Source organism: Coregonus clupeaformis, unplaced genomic scaffold, assembly GCF_020615455.1.
Source record: "Coregonus clupeaformis isolate EN_2021a unplaced genomic scaffold, ASM2061545v1 scaf0704, whole genome shotgun sequence".
NCBI classification, from domain to species: domain Eukaryota; kingdom Metazoa; phylum Chordata; class Actinopteri; order Salmoniformes; family Salmonidae; genus Coregonus; species Coregonus clupeaformis.
In genome coordinates this window covers 130,001-150,967 of record NW_025534159.1, presented here as the reverse complement: position 1 = coordinate 150,967, position 20,967 = coordinate 130,001, and the positions used below count along the sequence as shown (strand labels likewise).

The window sequence follows — 20,967 nt, the reverse complement described above, 5'->3', positions numbered from 1 at the left end:
CAGGAGGAGTAGATTACAGTAGCCACTCTAACAGTAGATAATACACATAGGATATTGGTAATTTCGCACTAGAAGTAATTAAGGTTAATACATCAACTACTTTAATGGTAACTTTGGAAGGGATTAATGATACGATGGCAATAAGCAAATGTAGGAAGTATGACACCGACAACAACTTTTCTGAAATTAAAGGGGTAGCAAGAAGGACTCAGGGGTTTATGTTACGGATGGAGAGTGCTGTCAATGATAGTACGAATAGGGTTAAAATAGGAGAACAGATAGTAGTAGAGAGAATACAGATTCATCATGGAGGACAGGATGAGGTCTTTGATTTTAATGACAGACAAGGAGAGGTATCTGCAGTACCGCTCGTTAGGGAAGAGAGAAACTAAAGGGAGTGGTTTGATTCTTCTGTTGTGAAGATTAGAGATAGAGGGGAAGGTTCCAGCAGCTCATGCTGTAATATCAGTGAGGAATCTTGAGGGTCCGTGTCTGGTGAGAATTCCAGAACCAAACATGTTAGAGACGGTCGGTCGACCTCTATCAAGTATGTGTCAATCTTATGCGTTGTCATGACTGTGGTATCAGCAACAATCAGTAACAGATAGAATAATGTCGTGGCCAAAACATTTGTTTAAGCCTAGGGGTAGGTGGTATTGGGTTAAGTGAATTAACTTGTGTGAATTTGTTAGATGTGAAGTAAAATCAGGTAACAGCGAATCCTGGAGCATTTGAGGTGTAACCATTGAGGGTTAAAAGTTGTTTTTGTTCTAATAAAACATATGGTAAGGGGTATGTTTATGGGAATATCAGATTGTGATGTTATATGATGACTTTGGATAAGCACGGACAAAAGGTTAGAGAGGACAAATATGATGTTACTTTTTATGTTTCAGGTAGTAGGAACAGCAGGACTTTGATGGTTAAAAGATTAGCTTTTGCCTGACAATGTGACTATGGGGAATTTTAGAGATATTTGGAGGGGTTGTGGTGATAAAGCATATATATTCTTACATTATGGATGGATAGGATTTTGTTACATGTCAACGTTGAAGCTTCCATATGAGGTTTTTACCATTATAAGAGGGATAGCACCGGACACAGCTAAATCTAGGGTTAAAAAGGGTGACATGGCGACATGTCATAGTCTTCAAGCCTATCATTGAAGGATGAATCTAAGGGAGAAGGGGGGATTTTTTCCATGGTATGGTGTAACATTTGGGAAGATCATATTGATAATAGTAGATACTTTGAGTCCAGATAGTTCAGATATTATCACTAGGGTTATATATGCATTATAAGGGATGTGTTTGGGAGATCTGAGAGGATTTGGGTGCAAGATCAATTAGGCCAGTAGGGGCAGTGATGGGTTACATTTTAATGGCAGCTTTGATAACACTGTGTGATGTTTGTAATTTGTTACTGACTTTTGAGAAAGCTATGATATTGAGATAGGTTGAGAGTGATGCCTGGAGACAACACTCAGATGCCGGTGTTGACTGTTCCTGATCTGGATGAAAATGGACCAGTGGAACTGAATGGATAAATATCATTTTTTATGTTTTGATCATTTTTCAAATTTTTATTTTTTTCAATATTAGGGTGATGTTGGTATGATTTATGAATCAAAGGGGGAATAGGTTTATGTGATTCATACATCATTTATATATCATTTCTATATTCTTAGTTGATATTGATGTTCAATTTGAAAGTGTTTTTTTTGGAAAAGATACTGTTTGGTTTCTTTTCTTTTCTTCCAGAAGCATTTGGGGTAACATATGGAGATTGAAATACTCAAACAAAGACAATATGAAGGGACAATATGACTGGAGGAGATGAAACAAGGAGGGTGTGGCTGATTCCATCATCAACAAGTCCATTGGAAGAGGAGACTACGGGGAGATGAAGTGTAGTGGACTACATTCCAGTGTCTGCAATGAAATATAGACATGTGTAATACATAATTGTGTCATATTCTTAGGGATTAATTTTTTGTAGAATGATGTTTGATGTTATTGAATACATGTGAGGATCTTAGATGTTTTTGTTTATTTCGTGAATGTTTAGGGACAGAGAGGCTAGGAAGGGAGAGTTTCACTGTACGGTCCAATGGGTTGACCAGCCTTACAGTGGATGTTTTTGGATAGGATTTTGTTTGCAGGGGCTTACATGTGTATTTAATTGCATCATAGTTTCAAATGCATTTACATGGTTTATGAGGTTATCTGGAGTACCGAAGGTGGTTGCCTGGGGCAGAGGGACCGTGAGAGAATTTTACTGTCTTGATTGAAATGGATGGAAGGTTGCCGGAAAGTTTTTCGCTCTTACACTCCATAGAGATTTGTTCATGTTTCATAGTAATGTATTCACACTTCATAAAGATAGTAATGTATTCACACTTCATAAACAGTTATTTCATAGAAAGGTATTTACACTCTAGAGGAGAATGTTTTTGGTTTAATGTTAAACCTACTCAATAAGATAAATTGTTACTAGTCATAATCCTATTCTGTTTGTTTTCGAGACTGTTCGTCTCGAAGGGGGGAATAACGTATCTGAAGATTATGTCTTTGTTAAATGTTTTGGAGGAACAAAGAATGTTGTTTTATGATCTTAGTTCAAATGTAGCGTTTGGAGGGTGACGCCCCAGGGGAGACTGGTGATTGGCCAGAAGAGGGAGCATCATTGTTTATAAATAGGGGTTAAACGATGAGAAGGCAGAACGGTCATGGCAATCTGAGGAGCCGTTCTCCGGACACCGAGGGTCTGTACTTATGCTGTAACCTCGTGATTTTAATAAAAGCCTCTAACACGATGCAGCTTGAACGGACTCTTTGTTGACAGCAATAATGGCCACCACTCATCAGATACGACAGTTGATGTGCTGGTGTAGTGTCTGAACAATTTATGACTTTGCTGACGTCTGCAAATGGTGTCTTAGAGGATGTTGACTCAGCTTGAGGAAGCATCTGGAGAGCATTTCTATAGGGGAACCCTAAAACAGAGGAAGTCTGTTATGTGGAGTCCTGGGATTGGTCTGTAGGGGAAACCACCCATATCATGTTACATAGGATATATATACTATGGTTTGGGACAAAGGAGGGGAGAACAACATATTAAGAGATTGGGCCGTTGTTCTCCAGATGTCTGCAGAAGTCTGTAAATTGGCGCTGAGATCTTCAATGTAATAAATAATTATAATCGAGGACAGTGTCAGCGGATTTCTTGTTCTCACAGCATCTCAGCATAGTTCTCGACACTACACTGGCTAAACACGGCCTGAGGGGAGGTGGATGTGGAGATTTCAATAAGCAAGGCAGAGGCCATAGGGACTGATATGGGCAGTAGTGGTACAGAGATGGCAGGAGCAGTGGAATAGAGAAACAGGGCAGCATCTATTCCAAGTACAGAGGAAGTCTAGGAGGGGAGGATGGTAGGAAGAGGTAGAAGAGAGGAGGCCATCCTTTACTACAGGGTTTCCCAAACTCCAGTTGAAACCCTGCTTTACTAGACTTTGGGGTGGGGAAACAGTCGGTTGAATAAGTCATTACATCTGATAGGAAAACGTCTTCTTTGATATATTGGCATTCAAACATTTTATGTGCATGCTGCCGCCTACTTCACATTTTAGAATTATTCCACAATACTGATGACGGATCGGCTCCCTAACCGTCTCGGATTTGACTCAAACAGCACTACAAGATAGGCTGCAGTGTTCTGCATTGTCGCCTCAGCAGAGACAGAAGAGGAAGCGAGACATCCCACTACCTGTTTTTTTTCTGGTTCATACATGGTTAATGATCTTAGCAGACCAGACCTAGTTGCTAATGCATTGGTGCCTAAGGGAGAGCCACCCCGTTCAGCAGAACGGGTATGAAAAATGTATGCACTCACTAACTGTAAGTCGCTCTGGATAAGAGCGTCTGCTAAATGACTAAAATGTAAATAGAACAGACTATTTTTTTGTAATGGTAAACAGCCTGAGTGGGACATCATTTATCCACCATCTTTGACCTCACTGCCTGGGACTTGCCTGGGCACATTTTACATTTTAGTCATTTAGCAGACACTCTTATCCAGAGCGACTTACAGTTAGTGAGTGCATACGTTTTCATACTGGCCCCCCCGTGGGAATCGAACCCACAACCCTGGCGTTGCAAACGCCATGCTCTACCAACTGAGCTACATCCAAAGTGTAAAGAGTTTACTGAATAGAACCTCGACAGATACAGTATCCAATCTTTGGTTTTCTGTTTTAAGAGAAACAGGGCTGGCAGATATAATTTAGTTCCTCCCTTTCTCTGGACCACACTCCAGTACAGTAGGTTGCGGTAATGCACCATTAGAGTTGGATGCCGACTGCCGATAAACCCCAACGAAGAAGAACAGAAGCACGCGAGAACAACAACTTGTTTAGGGAAGGAGAGACGACGACGACGACGACATGTTAGTCCAATTTTAAAAACATAGATAGTGGGAACGTGTTTTATTATTTGTGAAAACCCCTCTCTTCCAAGTCGAGGTAAGCAACTTTCGTGGTGTAGTTTGTGCTTACTTTCTTCTCCAAATAATTCAAACTAGAAAACAAGCAAGCTAATGTTGTCTACTTGGGCTAGCTAACGTTACTGTCCACACAATTCCTAGTCCTAGCTTCGCCATTTACATTTTAGTAATTTAGCAGACGCTCTTATCCAGAGCTACTTACAGTTAGTGCATTCATTTTCATACTGGCCCCCCGTGGGAAACGAACCCACAACCCTGGCGTTGCAAGCGCCATGCTCTACCAACTGAGCTACAGGGGACATCATGTGATATGTGGCAGATTACGTTAAATCAATAACTGTTACACATTTATTGTGGATAATTTGGTAAACGGCAAGTTAGCTAAATTAGAGGGCTATCACTAGCTAGTTGTCTAGGTAACGTTACCTCCCCAGCCTAGTTTTAGTTTAGATCCCTGTAAAACGATATCGTGGAGTTGAGTAAACTCCGCTACCCCCAGCCGAGATGGCAAGCCAAGTTAACCTTTGGCATTTACAGCAACGGTTGTGCTAGCTATCTACGGGTTCGAAGTCTAGCAAGGCTATTCAGCCAAAGATCCACTGTCCAATTATGCAGCTATGAATGCAATCTTATCTAGCTATAAAGATGCCGTCGAATCTACTAGCTAGTCGGCTTGGTAGAGACTGGTGTACACAAGTCCTTGCAATATCTGGAAACCAAACACTGGATTTCATATTTACCTTTACGTCATTTAGCAGACGCTCTTATCCAGAGCGACTTACAAATTGGTGCATTCACCTTATAGCCAGTGGGATAACCACTTTACAATATGTTCTTTTTTTTTTGAGGGGGGGTAGAAGGATTACATTATCCTATCCCAGGTATTCCTTAAAGAGGTGGGGTTTCAAGTGCCCTCGTTTGGGTGTAGGGACTGATCAGAGCCTGAAGGTACGGAGGTGCCGTTCCCCTCACAGCTCCGTAGGCAAGCAACGTATGCAAGCAAGCAACGTATGCAAGCAAGCAAGCAACGTATGCCTGTGATGGGTGTCTGTAGTTTCCTCACACTTTTTACTTTGATCTGGTCTCCGTGTAGATGGTGTCTTATAAGAGACTGAGTCCAGAGGAAGTCCAGTTCTCCAACGCTGCTGCTTCAGAGGAGCCTCCTGCACAGGACATGGTGGAGGTGAGAACTACCTAACACTCTTGTGGGATTCTGTCGTCTATAGCAATGTAGTGTATTGTCACATTTACCCCTAGCTATATGTGCATATTACCTCAACTGCTTCGTACCCGTGCACATTGACTCGTTACCGGAGTAGTGGGACTCGTTACTTGCTCTGTCACCAACTCCTTATGGGATTGTCATGCCTAAACATTGGGGTGGCAGTAAGTCACCAACTCCTTATGGGATTGTCATGCCTAAACATTGGGGTGGCAGTAAGTCACCAACTCCTTATGGGATTGTCATGCCTAAACATTGGGGTGGCAGTAAGTCACCAACTCCTTATGGGATTGTCATGCCTAAACATTGGGGTGGCAGTAAGTCACCAACTCCTTATGGGATTGTCATGCCTAAACATTGGGGTGGCAGTAAGTCACCAACTCCTTATGGGATTGTCATGCCTAAACATTGGGGTGGCAGTAAGTCAGAAGGATTTTTACAAAAGAGCAGAAACAGACTGGCACTCAGGTGATAGACTAGCGTCCTGTCCAGGGGGTGTACTGGTACATCAAGCTGCCTCACTACAGAAACAGGAGATAGACTAGCATCCTGTCCAGGGGGTGTACTGGTACATCAAGCTGCCTCACTACAGAAACAGGAGATAGACTAGCGTCCTGTCCAGGGGGTGTACTGGTACATCAAGCTGCCTCATGCTGCAGAAACAGGAGATAGACTAGCGTCCTGTCCAGGGGGTGTACTGGTACATCAAGCTGCCTCACGCTACAGAAACAGGAGATAGACTAGCGTCCTGTCCAGGGGGTGTACTGGTACATCAAGCTGCCTCACGCTGCAGAAACAGGTGATAGACTAGCGTCCTGTCCAGGGGGTGTACTGGTACATCAAGCTGCCTCACGCTACAGAAACAGGTGATAGACTAGCGTCCTGTCCAGGGGTGTACTGGTACATCAAGCTGCCTCACGCTGCAGAAACAGGTGATAGACTAGCGTCCTGTCCAGGGGGTGTACTGGTACATCAAGCTGCCTCACGCTGCAGAAACAGGTGATAGACTAGCGTCCTGTCCAGGGGGTGTACTGGTACATCAAGCTGCCTCACGCTACAGAAACAGGTGATAGACTAGCGTCCTGTCCAGGGGGGTGTACTGGTACATCAAGCTGCCTCACGCTGCAGAAACAGGTGATAGACTAGCGTCCTGTCCAGGGGGTGTACTGGTACATCAAGCTGCCTCACGCTACAGAAACAGGTGATAGACTAGCGTCCTGTCCAGGGGTGTACTGGTACATCAAGCTGCCTCACGCTACAGAAACAGGAGATAGACTAGCGTCCTGTCCAGGTGGTGTACTGGTACATCAAGCTGCCTCACGCTACAGAAACAGGAGATAGACTAGCGTCCTGTCCAGGGGGTGTACTGGTACATCAAGCTGCCTCACGCTGCAGAAACAGGTGATAGACTAGCGTCCTGTCCAGGGGGTGTACTGGTACATCAAGCTGCCTCACGCTACAGAAACAGGTGATAGACTAGCGTCCTGTCCAGGGGGTGTACTGGTACATCAAGCTGCCTCACGCTGCAGAAACAGGTGATAGACTAGCGTCCTGTCCAGGGGGTGTACTGGTACATCAAGCTGCCTCACGCTACAGAAACAGGTGATAGACTAGCGTCCTGTCCAGGGGGTGTACTGGTACATCAAGCTGCCTCACGCTACAGAAACAGGAGATAGACTAGCGTCCTGTCCAGGGGGTGTACTGGTACATCAAGCTGCCTCACGCTGCAGAAACAGGTGATAGACTAGCGTCCTGTCCAGGGGGTGTACTGGTACATCAAGCTGCCTCACGCTACAGAAACAGGTGATAGACTAGCGTCCTGTCCAGGGGGTGTACTGGTACATCAAGCTGCCTCACGCTGCAGAAACAGGTGATAGACTAGCGTCCTGTCCAGGGGGTGTACTGGTACATCAAGCTGCCTCACACTGCAGAAACAGGTGATAGACTAGCGTCCTGTCCAGGGGGTGTACTGGTACATCAAGCTGCCTCACGCTGCAGAAACAGGTGATAGACTAGCGTCCTGTCCAGGGGGTGTACTGGTACATCAAGCTGCCTCACGCTGCAGAAACAGGTGATAGACTAGCGTCCTGTCCAGGGGGTGTACTGGTACATCAAGCTGCCTCACGCTACAGAAACAGGAGATAGACTAGCGTCCTGTCCAGGGGGTGTACTGGTACATCAAGCTGCCTCACTACAGAAACAGGAGATAGACTAGCGTCCTGTCCAGGGGGTGTACTGGTACATCAAGCTGCCTCACGCTGCAGAAACAGGAGATAGACTAGCGTCCTGTCCAGGGGGTGTACTGGTACATCAAGCTGCCTCACGCTACAGAAACAGGAGATAGACTAGCGTCCTGTCCAGGGGGTGTACTGGTACATCAAGCTGCCTCACGCTGCAGAAACAGGTGATAGACTAGCGTCCTGTCCAGGGGGTGTACTGGTACATCAAGCTGCCTCACGCTACAGAAACAGGTGATAGACTAGCGTCCTGTCCAGGGGGTGTACTGGTACATCAAGCTGCCTCACGCTGCAGAAACAGGTGATAGACTAGCGTCCTGTCCAGGGGGTGTACTGGTACATCAAGCTGCCTCACGCTGCAGAAACAGGTGATAGACTAGCGTCCTGTCCAGGGGGTGTACTGGTACATCAAGCTGCCTCACACTGCAGAAACAGGTGATAGACTAGCGTCCTGTCCAGGGGGTGTACTGGTACATCAAGCTGCCTCACGCTACAGAAACAGGTGATAGACTAGCGTCCTGTCCAGGGGGTGTACTGGTACATCAAGCTGCCTCACGCTACAGAAACAGGAGATAGACTAGCGTCCTGTCCAGGGGGTGTACTGGTACATCAAGCTGCCTCACGCTACAGAAACAGGAGATAGACTAGCGTCCTGTCCAGGGGGTGTACTGGTACATCAAGCTGCCTCACGCTGCAGAAACAGGTGATAGACTAGCGTCCTGTCCAGGGGGTGTACTGGTACATCAAGCTGCCTCACGCTACAGAAACAGGTGATAGACTAGCGTCCTGTCCAGGGGGTGTACTGGTACATCAAGCTGCCTCACGCTACAGAAACAGGAGATAGACTAGCGTCCTGTCCAGGGGGTGTACTGGTACATCAAGCTGCCTCACGCTGCAGAAACAGGTGATAGACTAGCGTCCTGTCCAGGGGGTGTACTGGTACATCAAGCTGCCTCACGCTACAGAAACAGGTGATAGACTAGCGTCCTGTCCAGGGGGTGTACTGGTACATCAAGCTGCCTCACGCTGCAGAAACAGGTGATAGACTAGCGTCCTGTCCAGGGGGTGTACTGGTACATCAAGCTGCCTCACACTGCAGAAACAGGTGATAGACTAGCGTCCTGTCCAGGGGGTGTACTGGTACATCAAGCTGCCTCACGCTGCAGAAACAGGTGATAGACTAGCGTCCTGTCCAGGGGGTGTACTGGTACATCAAGCTGCCTCACGCTACAGAAACAGGTGATAGACTAGCGTCCTGTCCAGGGGGTGTACTGGTACATCAAGCTGCCTCACGCTACAGAAACAGGAGATAGACTAGCGTCCTGTCCAGGGGGTGTACTGGTACATCAAGCTGCCTCACTACAGAAACAGGAGATAGACTAGCGTCCTGTCCAGGGGGTGTACTGGTACATCAAGCTGCCTCATGCTGCAGAAACAGGAGATAGACTATCGTCCTGTCCAGGGGGTGTACTGGTACATCAAGCTGCCTCACGCTACAGAAACAGGAGATAGACTAGCGTCCTGTCCAGGGGGTGTACTGGTACATCAAGCTGCCTCACGCTGCAGAAACAGGTGATAGACTAGCGTCCTGTCCAGGGGGTGTACTGGTACATCAAGCTGCCTCACGCTACAGAAACAGGTGATAGACTAGCGTCCTGTCCAGGGGGTGTACTGGTACATCAAGCTGCCTCACGCTGCAGAAACAGGTGATAGACTAGCGTCCTGTCCAGGGGGTGTACTGGTACATCAAGCTGCCTCACGCTGCAGAAACAGGTGATAGACTAGCGTCCTGTCCAGGGGGTGTACTGGTACATCAAGCTGCCTCACACTGCAGAAACAGGTGATAGACTAGCGTCCTGTCCAGGGGGTGTACTGGTACATCAAGCTGCCTCATGCTGCAGAAACAGGTGATAGACTAGCGTCCTGTCCAGGGGGTGTACTGGTACATCAAGCTGCCTCACGCTGCAGAAACAGGTGATAGACTAGCGTCCTGTCCAGGGGGTGTACTGGTACATCAAGCTGCCTCATGCTGCAGAAACAGGTGATAGACTAGCGTCCTGTCCAGGGGGGGTACTGGTACATCAAGCTGCCTCACGCTACAGAAACAGGTGATAGACTAGCGTCCTGTCCAGGGGGTGTACTGGTACATCAAGCTGCCTCACGCTGCAGAAACAGGAGATAGACTAGCGTCCTGTCCAGGGGGTGTACTGGTACATCAAGCTGCCTCACGCTGCAGAAACAGGTGATAGACTAGCGTCCTGTCCAGGGGGTGTACTGGTACATCAAGCTGCCTCACGCTGCAGAAACAGGTGATAGACTAGCGTCCTGTCCAGGGGGTGTACTGGTACATCAAGCTGCCTCACACTGCAGAAACAGGTGATAGACTAGCGTCCTGTCCAGGGGGTGTACTGGTACATCAAGCTGCCTCATGCTGCAGAAACAGGTGATAGACTAGCGTCCTGTCCAGGGGGTGTACTGGTACATCAAGCTGCCTCACGCTGCAGAAACAGGTGATAGACTAGCGTCCTGTCCAGGGGGTGTACTGGTACATCAAGCTGCCTCATGCTGCAGAAACAGGTGATAGACTAGCGTCCTGTCCAGGGGGGGTACTGGTACATCAAGCTGCCTCACGCTACAGAAACAGGTGATAGACTAGCGTCCTGTCCAGGGGGTGTACTGGTACATCAAGCTGCCTCACGCTGCAGAAACAGGAGATAGACTAGCGTCCTGTCCAGGGGGTGTACTGGTACATCAAGCTGCCTCACGCTGCAGAAACAGGTGATAGACTAGCGTCCTGTCCAGGGGGTGTACTGGTACATCAAGCTGCCTCATGCTGCAGAAACAGGTGATATACTAGCGTCCTGTCCAGGGGGTGTACTGGTACATCAAGCTGCCTCACGCTGCAGAAACAGGTGATATACTAGCGTCCTGTCCAGGGGGTGTACTGGTACATCAAGCTGCCTCATGCTGCAGAAACAGGTGATAGACTAGCGTCCTGTCCAGGGGGTGTACTGGTACATCAAGCTGCCTCACGCTGCAGAAACAGGTGATATACTAGCGTCCTGTCCAGGGGGTGTACTGGTACATCAAGCTGCCTCATGCTGCAGAAACAGGTGATAGACTAGCGTCCTGTCCAGGGGGGTGTACTGGTACATCAAGCTGCCTCACGCTGCAGAAACAGGTGATAGACTAGCGTCCTGTCCAGGGGGTGTACTGGTACATCAAGCTGCCTCACGCTGCAGAAACAGGTGATAGACTAGCGTCCTGTCCAGGGGGTGTACTGGTACATCAAGCTGCCTCACGCTGCAGAAACAGGTGATATACTAGCGTCCTGTCCAGGGGGTGTACTGGTACATCAAGCTGCCTCACGCTGCAGAAACAGGTGATAGACTAGCGTCCTGTCCAGGGGGTGTACTGGTACATCAAGCTGCAGAAACAGGAGATAGACTAGCGTCCTGTCCAGGGGGTGTACTGGTACATCAAGCTGCCTCATGCTGCAGAAACAGGTGATAGACTAGCGTCCTGTCCAGGGGGTGTACTGGTACATCAAGCTGCCTCACGCTGCAGAAACAGGTGATAGACTAGCGTCCTGTCCAGGGGGTGTACTGGTACATCAAGCTGCCTCATGCTGCAGAAACAGGTGATAGACTAGCGTCCTGTCCAGGGGGTACTGGTACATCAAGCTGCCTCACGCTACAGAAACAGGTGATAGACTAGCGTCCTGTCCAGGGGGTGTACTGGTACATCAAGCTGCCTCACGCTGCAGAAACAGGAGATAGACTAGCGTCCTGTCCAGGGGGTGTACTGGTACATCAAGCTGCCTCACGCTGCAGAAACAGGTGATAGACTAGCGTCCTGTCCAGGGGGTGTACTGGTACATCAAGCTGCCTCACGCTGCAGAAACAGGTGATAGACTAGCGTCCTGTCCAGGGGGTGTACTGGTACATCAAGCTGCCTCACACTGCAGAAACAGGTGATAGACTAGCGTCCTGTCCAGGGGGTGTACTGGTACATCAAGCTGCCTCACGCTGCAGAAACAGGTGATAGACTAGCGTCCTGTCCAGGGGGTGTACTGGTACATCAAGCTGCCTCACGCTGCAGAAACAGGTGATAGACTAGCGTCCTGTCCAGGGGGTGTACTGGTACATCAAGCTGCCTCATGCTGCAGAAACAGGTGATAGACTAGCGTCCTGTCCAGGGGGGGTACTGGTACATCAAGCTGCCTCACGCTACAGAAACAGGTGATAGACTAGCGTCCTGTCCAGGGGGTGTACTGGTACATCAAGCTGCCTCACGCTGCAGAAACAGGAGATAGACTAGCGTCCTGTCCAGGGGGTGTACTGGTACATCAAGCTGCCTCACGCTGCAGAAACAGGTGATAGACTAGCGTCCTGTCCAGGGGGTGTACTGGTACATCAAGCTGCCTCATGCTGCAGAAACAGGTGATATACTAGCGTCCTGTCCAGGGGGTGTACTGGTACATCAAGCTGCCTCACGCTGCAGAAACAGGTGATATACTAGCGTCCTGTCCAGGGGGTGTACTGGTACATCAAGCTGCCTCATGCTGCAGAAACAGGTGATAGACTAGCGTCCTGTCCAGGGGGTGTACTGGTACATCAAGCTGCCTCACGCTGCAGAAACAGGTGATATACTAGCGTCCTGTCCAGGGGGTGTACTGGTACATCAAGCTGCCTCATGCTGCAGAAACAGGTGATAGACTAGCGTCCTGTCCAGGGGGTGTACTGGTACATCAAGCTGCCTCACGCTGCAGAAACAGGTGATAGACTAGCGTCCTGTCCAGGGGGTGTACTGGTACATCAAGCTGCCTCACGCTGCAGAAACAGGTGATAGACTAGCGTCCTGTCCAGGGGGTGTACTGGTACATCAAGCTGCCTCACGCTGCAGAAACAGGTGATATACTAGCGTCCTGTCCAGGGGGTGTACTGGTACATCAAGCTGCCTCACGCTGCAGAAACAGGTGATAGACTAGCGTCCTGTCCAGGGGGTGTACTGGTACATCAAGCTGCAGAAACAGGAGATAGACTAGCGTCCTGTCCAGGGGGTGTACTGGTACATCAAGCTGCCTCACGCTGCAGAAACAGGAGATAGGCTCCTGCCCCTATGAGCCGTTCCGACTAGCACAAGCCAAGGCTCGTGCAAGGCTTACTTACTTACCCAGGCTACACCAAGTGTATTGGACTGTACTGTTTAGTATTGTGTAGTATTGCAGTCAAACTGTAACTGTAGTTATGATTTCAGGTGAAGGACCCAGAGGAGACAGAGCGCCCCCTGCTGCCTCGGAGGCCCTCATGTTCTGCCACCACGGCACTTATCTCCCTGGGCTCCCTTCTGCTCCTGATCTGTGGCGTCTGGCTTCTGGGGACCATCTTCTGGCTCCACGCACCATCCAACAACGTCCCCCACAGGGCCCCGCCGCCCAGGGTCTCCCCAGAGAAGGGTGGGGGAGATGGGGGTAGAGCCCTACCAGAGCCCCAGGCTTGTGGAGTGGTCCCAGAGGCCTGGAGGTTTGACTGCTACCCAGAGAGAGGGGTGGTGGTGACCAGGGAGTTGTGTGAGGCGAGGAACTGTTGCTTCATCCCAGCCTCCTCTTCCTCCTCCTCCTCCTCCTCCACCGCCCCGGGGAGGAATGGTGTCCCCTGGTGTTTCTACCCCCCTGGGTTCCCCTCCTACTCCCTGGTGTCTGTTAACAGCACAGAGTTGGGCCAGACAGGAACTCTGGTGAAGGCAGTGAAGACCTACTACCCTGAAGATATTCTGACCCTACAGCTGGAGGTCCTCTATGAGACGGACCACAGGCTCCGAGTCAGGGTGAGGAAGCACAGAGGATACACACGTGAATACATGCATTCATTCATACAGACGGACGTGAATGTACTGTATACACACACATACATCAATGCACACACACACACGGGCAGAAGCGCGCGCACACACGTGAATACATGCATTCACTCCCTGTGTCATATCTCTGGGGTCGTAGGCCGTCATATCATTCATCTCTCTTTTGTTACGCTTAGATCACCGACCCGTCTGAGTCGCGGTTCGAGGTGCCAATCACCGTGCCCAATGCCACAGAGAAGGCTTCTAGTCCCGCCTACTCTGTGGAGCTGTCCAATGAGCCGTTTGGCATCATCGTTAAGAGAACTTCCTCAGGAGCTGTGCTGTACGCATGAGTGACTCTCTCTATAGTCTCTACTCTCCCTTGCCTCTCTATAGTCTCTACTCTCCCTTACCTCTCTATAGTCTCTACTCTCCCTTTCCTCTCTATAGTCTCTACCCTCCCTTACTTCTCTATAGTCTCTACTCTCCCTTACCTCTCTCTATAGTCTACTCTCCCTTTCCTCTCTCTATAGTCTCTACTCTCCCTTACCTCTCTCTATAGTCTCTACTCTCCCTTTCCTCTCTATAGTCTCTACTCTCCCTTGCCTCTCTCTATAGTCTCTACTCTCCCTTTCTCTATAGTCTCTACTCTCCCTTACCTCTCTCTATAGTCTCTACTCTCCCTTTCCTCTCTATAGTCTCTATTCTCCCTTGCCTCTCTCTATAGTCTCTACTCTCCCTTTCCTCTCTCTATAGTCTCTACTCTCCCTTTCTCTATAGTCTCTACTCTCCCTTGCCTCTCTATAGTCTCTACTCTCCCTTGCCTCTCTCTATAGTCTCTATTCTCCCTTCCCTCTCTCTATAGTCTCTACTCTCCCTTTCTCTATAGTCTCTACTCTCCCTTGCCTCTCTATAGTCTCTACTCTCCCTTGCCTCTCTCTATAGTCTCTATTCTCCCTTGCCTCTCTCTATAGTCTCTACTCTCCCTTTCCTCTCTCTATAGTCTCTACTCTCCCTTGCCTCTCTCTATAGTCTCTACTCTCCCTTGCCTCTCTATAGTCTCTACTCTCCCTTACCTCTCTATAGTCTCTACTCTCCCTTGCCTCTCTCTATAGTCTCTACTCTCCCTTTCCTCTCTATAGTCTCTACTCTCCCTTTCTCTATAGTCTCTACTCTCCCTTGCCTCTCTATAGTCTCTACTCTCCCTTACCTCTCTATAGTCTCTACTCTCCCTTGCCTCTCTCTATAGTCTCTACTCTCCCTTGCCTCTCTATAGTCTCTACTCTCCCTTACCTCTCTATAGTCTCTACTCTCCCTTACCTCTCTATAGTCTCTACTCTCCCTTGCCTCTCTCTATAGTCTCTACTCTCCCTTGCCTCTCTCTATAGTCTCTACTCTCCCTTGCCTATCTCTATAGTCTCTACTCTCCCTTGCCTCTCTCTATAGTCTCTACTCTCCCTCTCTCTATAGTCTCTACTCTCCCTTGCCTCTCTATAGTCTCTACTCTCCCTTGCCTCTCTATCGTCTCTACTCTCCCTTTGTCTATAGTCTCTACTCTCCCTCTCTCTATAGTCTCTACTCTCCCTTGCCTCTCTCTATAGTCTCTATTCTCCCTTTGTCTATAGTCTCTACTCTCCCTTGCCTCTCTATAGTCTACTCTCCCTTGCCTCTCTCTATAGTCTCTACTCTCCCTTGCCTCTCTCTATAGTCTCTACTCTCCCTTTGTCTATAGTCTCTACTCTCCCTTGCCTCTCTCTATAGTCTCTACTCTCCCTTGCCTCTCTATAGTCTACTCTCCCCTGCCTCTCACTATAGTCTCTATTCTCCCTTTGTCTATAGTCTACTCTCCCTTGCCTCTCTCTATAGTCTCTACTCTCCCTTGCCTCTCTCTATAGTCTCTATTCTCCCTTTGTCTATAGTCTCTACTCTCCCTTGCCTCTCTATAGTCTACTCTCCCCTGCCTCTCACTATAGTCTCTACTCTCCCTTGCCTCTCTATAGTCTCTATTCTCCCTTACCTCTCTCTATAGTCTCTACTCTCCCTTTGTCTATAGTCTCTACTCTCCCTTGCCTCTCTATAGTCTACTCTCCCCTGCCTCTCACTATAGTATCTATTCTCCATTTGTCTATAGTCTACTCTCCCTTGCCTCTCTCTATAGTCTCTACTCTCCCTTGCCTCTCTATAGTCTCTACTCTCACTTTGTCTATAGTCTCTACTCTCCCTTGCCTCTCTATAGTCTACTCTCCCCTGCCTCTCACTATAGTCTCTATTCTCCATTTGTCTATAGTCTACTCTCCCTTGCCTCTCTCTATAGTCTCTATTCTCCCTCTGTCTATAGTCTACTCTCCCTTGCCTCTCTCTATAGTCTCTACTCTCCCTTGCCTCTCTCTATAGTCTCTATTCTCCCTTTGTCTATAGTCTACTCTCTCTTGCCTCTCTCTATAGTCTCTATTCTCCCTTACCCCTCTCTATAGTCTCTACTCTCCCTTTGTCTATAGTCTCTACTCTCCCTTGCCTCTCTATAGTCTACTCTCCCCTGCCTCTCACTATAGTCTCTATTCTCCCTTTGTCTATAGTCTACTCTCCCTTGCCTCTCTCTATAGTCTCTATTCTCCCTCTGTCTATAGTCTACTCTCCCTTGCCTCTCTCTATAGTCTCTACTCTCCCTTGCCCGTCTCTATAGTCTCTATTCTCCCTCTGTCTATAGTCTACTCTCCCTTGCCTCTCTCTATAGTCTCTACTCTCCCTTGCCTCTCTCTATAGTCTCTATTCTCCCTCTGTCTATAGTCTACTCTCCCTTGCCTCTCTCTATAGTCTCTACTCTCCCTTGCCTCTCTCTATAGTCTCTATTCTCCCTCTGTCTATAGTCTACTCTCCCTTGCCTCTCTCTATAGTCTCTACTCTACCGTTCCTCTCTCTATAGTCTCTATTCTCCCTCTGTCTATAGTCTACTCTCCCTTGCCTCTCTCTATAGTCTCTACTCTCCCTTGCCTCTCTCTATAGTCTCTATTCTCCCTCTGTCTATAGTCTACTCTCCCTTGCCTCTCTCTATAGTCTCTACTCTACCGTTCCTCTCTCTATAGTCTCTATTCTCCCTCTGTCTATAGTCTACTCTCCCTTGCCTCTCTCTATAGTCTCTACTCTCCCTTTCCTCTCTCTATAGTCTCAACTCTCCCTTTCCTCTCTCTATAGTCTCAACTCTCCCTTGCCTCTCTCTATAGTCTGAACTCTCCCTTGCCTCTCTATAGTCTCTACTCTCCCTTTGCCTCTCTCTATAGTCTCTACTCTCCCTTTGTTATTCTGGTTGGAATAATCTGTGAATTGGGATGGTTTCATTTGATGTAATATGTGTTCCTGTGTCTGTGTGTTGGTCTGTCTTCATGTTGTGCATATCCCCCCCCAGCCTCAACACCACGGTAGCGCCTCTGTTCTACTGTGACCAATTCCTCCAGCTGTCCAGCAGTCTGTCCAGTCAGTACGTCTATGGCCTGGGAGAACACCGCTCCTCCTTCCTACACGACGTCCACTGGAACACTCTCACCATGTGGGCTAGAGACGCACCGCCCACGGTACTGACGCTAACACTAACATGCTGATGCTGAACATGGGAATGATATGGTTACGCTAAATGTTATGGTAATGCTAGCATGCTAATGTTAAACCTATGGTAAATCTAAGGTGATGCTAGAAGGCTAATGCTAAACATATGGTAAATCTAAGGTAATGCTAAACATATGGTAAGCTATGGTAATGCTAGCATGCTAAAGCTAACCACCTATGGTTGGTTGGTTTCTCCTTTTTCTTCTCTATCACTTTTTTAGTTCTTTATCCCTTTTGTTAACCCATCTGAATGGCTGAACAATCATGTAATTAAAGCATTAGGGTGCATCTGATGCTGATGGGTTGGAATGTCAACATCACATCTTGGGGACTGTAACAACGGATAACTTTGTCAGTTGGATGATGGGAACATGAGGCCAGATTGATTCCCTGGTTCTCTGTCCTGTATCTGAAGGAGCTGACACACCCCTGGGGTGGGGGGCTCATCCCTTCCACCTTCTACCTCACGCTTGCTCGCTCACTCACACACACACACACATATATGTATTTATGTACACAAAACATTAAGGACCCCTCCTCTTTCCATGACACAGACTGACCAGGTGAAAGACAAAATATTTAAGTGCCTTTGAACAGGGTATGGTAGTTAGTAGGTACCAGGCGCACCGGTTTGTGTCAAGAACTGCAACGCTGCTGGGTTTTTTCACGCTCAACAGTTTCCCATGTGTATCAAGAATGGTCCACCACCCAAAGGACAACCAGCCAACTTGACACAACTGTGGGAAGCATTAGTGTCAACATGGCCAGCGTTCCTCTACACCTTGTAGAGTCCATGCCCCGACGAATTGAGGCTGTTCTGAGGGAAAACTCTGCTAAATGGCTTATTATTATTATTATTAAAACTCCATATTAGGAAGGTGTCCATCTTTTGTATACTCAGTGTGTATATATATGTATGTGTATATATATACAGTACCAGTCAAAAGTTTGGAAACACCTACTCATTCAAGGGTTTTTCTTTATTTGTACTATTTTCTACATAGTAGAATAATAGTGACGACGTCAAAACTATTAAATAACAGATATGGAATCATGTAGTAACCAAACAAGTGTTAAACAAATCAAAATATATTTGAGATTTTAGATTTTTCAAATAGCCACCCTTTGCTTTGATAACAACTTTTCAAACTCTTGGCATTCTCTCAACCAGCTTCACCTGGAATGCTTTTCCAACAGTCTTGAAGGTGTTCCCACAAATGCTGAGGATGTGTGATGGTGTGGGGGTGCTTTGCTGGTGACACGGTCTGTGATTTATTTAGAATTCAAGGCAAACTTAACCAGCATGGCTATCACAGCATTCTGCAGCGATACACCATCCCATCTGGTTTGCGCTTAGTGGGACTATCATTTGTTTTTCAACAGGACAATGACCCAAAACACACCTCCAGGCTGTGTAAGGGCTATTTGACCAAGGAGAGTGATGTAGTGCTACATCAGATGACCTGGCCTCCACAATCACCCGACCTCAACCCAATTGAGATGGTTTGGGATGAGTTGGACCGCAGAGTGAAGGAAAAGCAGCCAACAAGTGCTCAGCATATGTGGGAACTCCTTCAAGACTGTTGGAAAAGCATTCCTCATGAAGCTGGTTGAGAGAATGCCAAGAGTGTGCAAAGATGTCATCAAGGCAAAGGGTGGCTACTTTGAAGAATCGAAAATATATTTTGATTTGTTTAACACTTTTTTGGTTACTACATGATTCAATATGTGTTTTGATAGTTTTGATGTCTTCACTATTATTCTACAATGTAGAAATTAGTAAAAATAAAGAAAAACTAGTGAGTAGGTGTGTCCAAACTTTTGACTGGTACTGTATGTATGTATGTGTGTGTGTATATGTATATATGTGTGTGTATATGTGTGTGTATATATGTGTGTGTATGTGTATATGTGTGTGTGTGTGTATGTATATATATATGTATATATGTGTGTGTGTGTGTATGTATATGTGTGTGTATATGTATATATATGTATATATGTGTGTGTATATGTGTGTGTTAGGTATACTGTAATAGCTCTATTCTCTGTCCTGTGTCAAAAGGAGCTGACTAACCTGTATGGGGCTCATCCCTTCTACCTGGCCATGGAGGAAGGAGGGACGGGGACAGCACACGGATTCTTCCTGCTCAACAGCAACGCTATGGGTCAGTGGCCACGTCCCATTTCTACCATTACGACCTTTACTCTAGCTCCTATGTACTTGGACCGCTATGGGTCAGTGGCCACGTCCCATTTCTACCATTACGACCTTTACCTGAGCTCCTATGTACTTGGACCACTATGGGTCAGTGGCCACGTCCCATTTCTACCATTACAACCTTTACCTGAGCTCCTATGTACTTGGACCACTATGGGTCAGTGGCCACGTCCCATTTCTACCATTACGACCTTTACCTGAGCTCCTATGTACTTGGACCACTATGGGTCAGTGGCCACGTCCCATTTCTACCATTACAACCTTTACCTGAGCTCCTATGTACTTGGACCACTATGGGTCAGTGGCCACGTCCCATTTCTACCATTACGACCTTTACCTGAGCTCCTATGTACTTGGACCACTATGGGTCAGTGGCCACGTCCCATTTCTACCATTACGACCTTTACCTGAGCTCCTATGTACTTGGACCACTATGGGTCAGGCACCACGTCCCATTTCTACCATTACAACCTTTACTGAGCTCCTATGTACTTGGACCACTATGGGTCAGGCACCACGTCCCCATTTCTACCATTACGACCTTTACCTGAGCTCCTATGTACTTGGACCACTATGGGTCAGGCACCACGTCCCATTTCTACCATTACAACCTTTACTGAGCTCCTATGTACTTGGACCGCTATGGGTCAGGCGCTGGTCTATTCCATTTCTACCCCTTTATGTTCAGTATCTCGAATCTACATTGATGTTTGAGTGATGCTATGTCATCTTCATGTCGTGTTTATGAATGCTCTGTGAATGTTGGTTCTGCAGACGTGGCCCTCCAGCCGGGCCCTGCCATCACCTGGCGTACCATTGGTGGGATCCTGGACTTCTACGTCTTTCTGGGTCCCGATCCGGCCTCTGTGATTGGACAATATCTGGAGGTCGTAGGTCAGTCTACAGAAAGACGACAAGGACCCTGTTCCAATGCACTCCTTCCTCCCTCATGTCCTTGAAGTCATCACTGTCTGACTGTCCCCTTCATTTCTCTCAGGTTACCCCTCCATGCCAGTCTACTGGGCGTTGGGTTACCATCTCTGTCGCTGGGGTTACGGAGGTAGCAATGGCACCTGGGACGTCGTCAAGAACATGAGGAATTATGGAATACCCCAGGTACGTACCCGCTGACTCACTCGGTGTGTGTTCACTGTTCTCTTCTGCATGTAACAGTGACTGTCTTCCTTGACAGGCAGTGAAATAACATTGTGTGTGTGTGTGTTCCAGGATGTGCAGTGGAATGATATAGACTACATGGACCGTAGTCTAGACTTCACCTTTGACCCCGCGGCCTTCCCGACCCTCCCTGACATGGTGAAAGACCTGCACAGCCACGGACAACGTTA

The 20,967-nt window shown here is 47.7% G+C and overlaps 1 protein-coding gene across 1 annotated transcript in view; it reads left to right on the top strand.

Moving 5' to 3' along the window:
* The first annotated feature begins 4,401 nt into the window (after nucleotides 1-4,401).
* gaa2 (alpha glucosidase 2) overlaps nucleotides 4,402-20,967 on the top strand; it is a 33,456-nt gene continuing 16,890 nt past the window's right edge. The window contains exons 1-9 of the mRNA XM_045216416.1: nucleotides 4,402-4,522; nucleotides 5,597-5,686; nucleotides 13,222-13,791; nucleotides 14,001-14,146; nucleotides 17,207-17,372; nucleotides 19,466-19,568; nucleotides 20,396-20,515; nucleotides 20,619-20,737; nucleotides 20,849-20,967. The exon at nucleotides 20,849-20,967 is cut by the window's right edge and continues 13 nt beyond it. Coding sequence (XP_045072351.1) covers nucleotides 5,597-5,686; nucleotides 13,222-13,791; nucleotides 14,001-14,146; nucleotides 17,207-17,372; nucleotides 19,466-19,568; nucleotides 20,396-20,515; nucleotides 20,619-20,737; nucleotides 20,849-20,967 — 1,433 coding nt within the window. The 5' untranslated portion in view covers nucleotides 4,402-4,522. The remainder of the gene's footprint in view (nucleotides 4,523-5,596; nucleotides 5,687-13,221; nucleotides 13,792-14,000; nucleotides 14,147-17,206; nucleotides 17,373-19,465; nucleotides 19,569-20,395; nucleotides 20,516-20,618; nucleotides 20,738-20,848) is intronic.